The 6,505-nt window shown below is 38.5% G+C and overlaps 1 protein-coding gene across 8 annotated transcripts in view; it reads left to right on the plus strand.

Moving 5' to 3' along the window:
* Akap13 (A-kinase anchoring protein 13) overlaps nucleotides 1–6,505 on the plus strand; it is a 303,651-nt gene that overhangs the window by 75,938 nt on the left and 221,208 nt on the right. For all 8 annotated transcript variants that reach the window (XM_031387008.1, XM_031387010.1, XM_031387009.1 and 5 more), the window contains exon 2: nucleotides 5,257–5,300. In XM_031387008.1, coding sequence (XP_031242868.1) covers nucleotides 5,268–5,300 — 33 coding nt within the window. In that variant the 5' untranslated portion in view covers nucleotides 5,257–5,267. The remainder of the gene's footprint in view (nucleotides 1–5,256; nucleotides 5,301–6,505) is intronic.

Here is a 6,505-nt window from a genome sequence, read left to right on the forward strand (position 1 = left end):
TGGCTTGCCCTTCCTTCAGTCCCTGCTCCATAGTTAATCTCTGCAACTCCTTCCGTGGGTATTTAGTTTCAGGTTTTGTTAGACCTAGACATGTGTTCTCTAGTAAGTGTGTAGAGATCACCAAGTTTATAAGTAAAATTACCCAGTAATCATGTTGAGCCTGTGAAATGCCTATCCCCAATTTTCAGAATGTTTCATTTTAGGCATAGAGTAGTTTTATTTATGTTAATATATCTATAGGTACACATTCTGTAAAGACCATTAGTAAAGATTTTAGTTGTTTTGCTTTTCTTTCAGTTCGGCACATTTAGCAAACTTTTACACATTTACAATTCAGATATGTGTTGAAAAAGTACAACATTAATCTTCAGATTTTATTCGAATAGTTAAAGGTAAAACAGCTTGGGAAGGAAAATTCCCTATAATCCCCAAGGACTCAGACTCTTACTATGCTTTACTATGGTGTCTACTTTTCATGGCCAGCTTGAATCATCTGAGGTGACAGGTGTGTCTTTGAGGCAGTTTCCAGAGATGTTTAACAGGGGGAGGGAAAACTCACTGTAAGTATGGGCAGTGCATCTCCCAGATTCAGGACCTTGTCTGACTTTAAAAAGGGGTACCGCAGTATGCCACCTGAGACCAGCATCTATCTCACTTCTGCTTCCTGACTGCACATGCAATCTGACCAGCTATCATGGTGCAGCTTCTGCTATGCCATTCTGCCATGGTAGACTGTACCCCCCAGATTGATCCCAACAGACCTTTCCTTGCTGCAGTTTCTCCCTGTCAGGTATTTGGTTACAGTGAGAAATACAGTTAATAGACTTACCAACTCTTAGTATTTGTTACCGATTTCCCCCCCCCCCCATGGGTTCTTTATTATTTTAGAATTTAATTTATATACCGGTCCATTTTAAAATGTCAGAAAGATATCTCTGGGTACTTGAAGGTTTCCATTTAGTATTTCATGGTTTTCTGTGAGATCAAGAAACTACAAGAAGATAAAGCAATGGTTTTTGGTCTATCTCTTAGGTTCAGTACCTGGTTTCTGTATTTTAATTCTTACTCCAATCCTGTAATACATGCAATAATTATATGTCTTTTCTGTAATTAAAGAGACTGGGATTCAGATAAGCAGTTTGCTTTAGGAGGAGTAATCTCTTGAGGATTGGAGCTTTTGTTAATACTGTGTATCACCCCCCTTTGCCGTTCCTATATTAGCACTTGTTTTTAGCTGATAGCATTTTGGGGCACATGAAGCCTCAGGTGGGTACACACTGCTACTTGTACTACAGGTGTCACACTGGCTTTTAGCTAAAAGTTGTTACCATGCTGGCTAGCTTCCTGGATGATTCTGTTGTTTCTTTCTATAAAGCTTCCCTAAATGCAGATGTACTGATTAATTTTACATACTGTATTAGAGACATAAACCATAAAACCTCAAATATTTACAACCCGATTTTTTTTTTTTTGGTTTTTCGAGACAGGGTTTCTCTGTATAGCCCTGGCTGTCCTGGAACTCACTCTGTAGACCAGGCTGGCCTCGAACTCAGAAATCCGCCTGCCTCTGCCTCCCAAGTACTGGGATTGAAGGCGTGTGCCACCACCGCCCGGCCAACCTGGTCTTTAAACAGTGTTTATGGACACTATATTATTTATTAATATAATAAATCTTAAATATTATACTTATATAATAAATATAAGTAATCTTCTTGTGGCCTTTTAAGATTTCTCATTCATTTATGCAACCACATTGTTATTGTCCTTCCTCTCTCTCAGGTCAGCCTTACAGCCGTAGAATTTCATGCCTTAGTTCCTATGATATCTTGTATAGTGATTAAATTTCTACACATCATCTTCAGCCATACCACCCTGAACATACCCATTCTCATCTGAATTTCTACATACCGCTTCATAGGTAATAATTTGAAAAATTCAAACTGTTTATTGTTATTAATTTTTGTAAACACTGCACACCTAACTGTAGCAGTCTAATCAGTGTACCCTGTGAAGAGAAGACTGCGAGTAGTTACATCAAAGTACAGGAGAATGTTAGTTTATGGGATTGCGACAATTGGGATTAAAATTGGGTGTGTCTTGTCTTGACATAAAGTGGATATGCCACTTTTATACAACAGCAAAAAGGACATTTGTGTTCACTCTACATTATAAAATAAAGTGGGAAGGACAGAAGCACCTGTCACTGTCACTCGCTTATTTCACACCTGTCAGATTTAGGACCCATTTTAACTCTAGCTAGTTTTACAGACTTGTAGATTTGTAGCCATACTTTATCATCATATTGTTTAAAACTGGATTTTGATATTTCTTTTTAGCTCAAATGTTAGACAGCTTTCACTGTCTGTATTTCTCTGTATTGTTGTTAGCTGAAAGCAACTCATTTAAATTTGTATTTGCTTTAGATTACTGGCTAAGGAAGACATTGTAAAGTTTTCTTAGAACTACTTGATGAGATTATTAGATGTTATTAGTAAAGCATTTCCCTTTGCAGAAGGGCTTAACAGCTCTTGTTGACAAAGACTCCTAGTTGATGACATGAGGAAAAAAGTCTACATGTTGACATTGGACAGATTTTGGCTCTTTCCTCTTTTGTCCTTAGTGTTAAGTAATTATTCTTTGAATCAATGAAATGGGGAGAATAGTATGCTCTGTGAAGAAGGAATAAAGCATCAGATATAAAGTGCTGTGAAAGTTAATTCTCTTCTTGTGTGTCAGCATTTAAGGAGCCTAAAAGTCATTCAGTTCCCCAGCCATTCCTGGAGCCTTCTGGTTGTTGCTTTGATTCTTTTTGACAGATGGATTCTTTCTGGTGCCCTGTGCTGCCACTATAACAGTGATCTGATTCTTTGAAAAGTGTGGCCTGGCAGACACTTTGTCATCCCTCTTTAATCCTTGTGTTGGAGCACTGTGTATGGGTCTGGTTTTGTAGTGTGTCTAGATGAGCTTATAATTCTATACTATTGAGACGGCATCAGCTCGCCTTCCCTCATGTGATTCTCACCAGTACAGTGGCAGTCGCTTAGAGAAGCCATTTGAAACCAGCATTTTATTTTTTTCTTAGCAAATCGTGAACATTTTATAAAATGGCTAGTGAGTCAAACTGCTTCTCATCACAGATGCTGCCAGTCCTTAGTCCTTATGGATTGCTGGAGTATTAATTTCTATGTCTGTGTATGTTTAATGCACTGAAAAACTATTCAAGTTCATCAACATCTTTTTTAAAAAAAAGATTACTTTTATTTATTTTTTTAACTTTTTATGTATAGATTTATGCTTACTTGGGTGTAGTTTCCCAAAGAGGCCACAAGAGAGGATTGAGTCCTCTGGTGCTGGAGTTGCAGGCAGCTGCAGTGAATATGGGTGCTGAGAACTGAGCTCTGGCCCTTTGGGAGAGCAGCAAGTGTTCTTAACTGCTGAACCAACTCTCCAGCCCCTAACCTTTCTTTTTAATCTGTGTTTCCTATTTGAGTATAATGGCCTGAAGTATACCTAGCTTTTCTATTAAAAAGAGCTGATACATTTCTCTCTCTCTCTCTCTCTCTCTCTCTCTCTTTTTTGTTTTTTTGTTTTTTTGAGACAGGGAGCTGATACATTTCTGATCTTGGTTTTCAGTGATTTTAGTACCTCCAAGTCCTTAAATGAATACTTGCAAGGAGGAAGGAGCACTGCAGGCCTGAGAACTACTGTGGGGAGGTAACTAGAGAATGAGCAAGGGAGGCTGTAGAGATGCTTCATCAAACATGGAGAGCCTGCCTATGGCATGGAACTGGAACTGATTGGAAATGATTTACTACTAGAATAATGGAACACCCCCCATGTTAGTTACTTTGGGGGTGAGCCTCAGTCTCCCCCCCATCTCACACACACACACACACACACACACACACACACAGCTTGATCTGTGGTAGTTCTGTGAGGAATCTTATTTTGAGATGTGTGTTTAGATTATTTATGATCATGAAAACTTGACTATTGAAAACCTCTAACTTTTTGCTGTTTAGATTCCAGTTTTATTGTTGGGCTTTTGAAATCTGTGAGAATTCATGGTGCAGTTTAGCTATTGTTTTTCACTAAGTGATGTTTCTGTACTGCTGGGGTTGCTGGTTAGTATGTGCCTTAATTTATCTATTAGATGTAAAACTTCAGATGAAGTTTTAATCAAGTCACTTTGGTCTCCTCTCAGATCAGTTTATATTCAAGGGCGAAGGACCCGCTGTTCCGTTGTCCTAATAAAATTACCAAGCCAAACGTTTTAAGAATATGCTATTCTCTTTCTTTTTTCTTTTTCTTTGGGGGGGTAGTGTCTTTTAAAATTTTTTATATATTTGAGTTGTGTCACATCATTTCTACCCTTCCCCTTTTCTTTTTCCAACACCTCCCATGTACACCTCTTTCTCTCTCTCAAATTCATGCCCTCTTTCTATTTAATTATTGTTGATTGTGTGTATCCCTAAATATATAAATACAACTTGCTCAGTTTGTATAATGTTAGGTGTGTGAATGTGTCTTCAGGGCTGGCCATTTGGTGTTGAACAATCACTTGGTGTGGTCTTCCCTAAGGAAGATGATTTCTCCTGCTCTTGGCATTGCTTACTTACTTATAGTTTTTTGTCTTTGGTTAAGGCCTTGTGAGCTTTACCCCTTCTATCTCAGAGTGTCTAATCAGTTTTGTTGTTATTATTGTTGTTGTTGTTGTTGTTGGTGGTGGTGTTTTTTTTGGTGAGAATTCAGTTACAGAAATCTGACCATTGTTAGCTGTTAAAGGTAAACTAAGGCCTTCTTCTTCTGAGGGAAAGGCAGAAATGGAGAGTGCTTTAGTGGTCTTCTGTTACCTACTTTCACCACAAACGTCCTAGTGGGGTCTTGGGGTAATGCACTGGTAAGCAATAGTTGATGAGCTTAGGATGTCATGTGAAAGCTCAACTAAAGATGTTTGACCTTGATTTTTCAATCTGAAAACTCATCCTCTTCTGAAAAGACTAGAACATAAGTATTCTGTAGCCTTTGGACTTCTGTCTTCTTAAATCTCTAAGGAGAGATGAGAGTACACCACTGAGACTTGGGGTTATATTCACAGAGCCACGGGTGACATCTACAATTATTAGGTGACATCTACAACTTTCATACTCAAATAGCCATGGGTGATGTTTGCAACTGTTAGCTGATATATTTTTTTATATTTTGGTTGACAAATTTTGGTTTTATTCTCATCTGTTTCTTCTTTTTTTGTTTCAGTGTCCTAGGTCATGAAACTTAGTCCACAACAAGCTCCATTATATGTAAGTAAATAATATGGTTTATTTTGATTTTATATTTGTTTGTGTTTGTTTATTTACTATAGCTAACTTGAAACCTCATATAGAAATTAAAAACATTTTTACGTGTATACACTTTAACTGATATAATGATACATTTATAAAATTAGTCTTGTGCATGGAGCTCAACTGAAAACAATAGTATTTTACTATTTGTGGTCGTCTAGTCAGTGTGGTAGGATGCTCATATGAAACAGCGTGCCCTGCAGGTGGGACTGAGGAGTCTTTCTTTCACCTGGCAAGTATTTCTGTAAAAATGGGATGGCAACTGCCCTTTGAGATACTCTGCCTTACAGCTATGTGATACCATGCCATTGGCTAAAATACTACTTACCTCAGGACTCTGGCTAAAACTGGCATATCATTTCCCTAAAACAAGGGCATTGTAAGGTGACATGGCCAAATGGACAAATCCAAATTGAGTGAGGTAAATTCTAGATAGCTTTTTTTCTTATTACTGTAGAAATGAATTGATTCCATTGAAGTGGGAAAGGGTGTCTGGGGGGTGAGGAGCCAGCCAGAACTGTGAGAAGCCTCTGGGCCTTGTGCTGCAGTGGTTAGCAACTGGGAGAAGCTCCTCTGTAATGGGATTTGAGTCACCTTCAAAACAAGGGCCAGTTAGTTGTTTCAGAAGTCTCTGCAGTTTGTTTAGGACAAAGGAAAAATGTTGGAACAGTGGGAGGCACTGAGCATATGTTGGCTGAGTGATTGTATACCTGTGTGAAATATCTGTTCAGACCCTTGGCCATCTAAAAATTGGGTTATTCATGTCAGTGAGTTGTAAACAGATTATTTGTGTGCTTTAGAAACAAATTCCTTGTCAGGCTTGCAATATGCAAAAAATGCTGTTCTGTTCATTGCCATTTTGCTTTTTAAAAAGACTTTACTTTTGTATTTATGAATGTTTGCTTACATGTATGTATGTGCGCCACATGCATGCCTTGAGCTTTGGAGAATAGAAGAGGGTGTTGGATGTGGATCCCCAGGAACTGCAGTTAATGGCAGTTGTGAGTTGCCATATCAATGCTGGGAATGGCAGTCTCTGAGTTCAAGACCATCTTGGTTTACATAGGGAGCTTTAGGCCAGCCAGGATCACATAGTGAGATTGTGCCCCATTCGTGTGTGTGTGTGTGTGTGTGTGTGTGTGTGTGTGTGTGTGTGTGTGTGT

Source organism: Mastomys coucha, unplaced genomic scaffold, assembly GCF_008632895.1.
Source record: "Mastomys coucha isolate ucsf_1 unplaced genomic scaffold, UCSF_Mcou_1 pScaffold21, whole genome shotgun sequence".
Classification (NCBI taxonomy): Eukaryota; Metazoa; Chordata; class Mammalia; order Rodentia; family Muridae; genus Mastomys; species Mastomys coucha.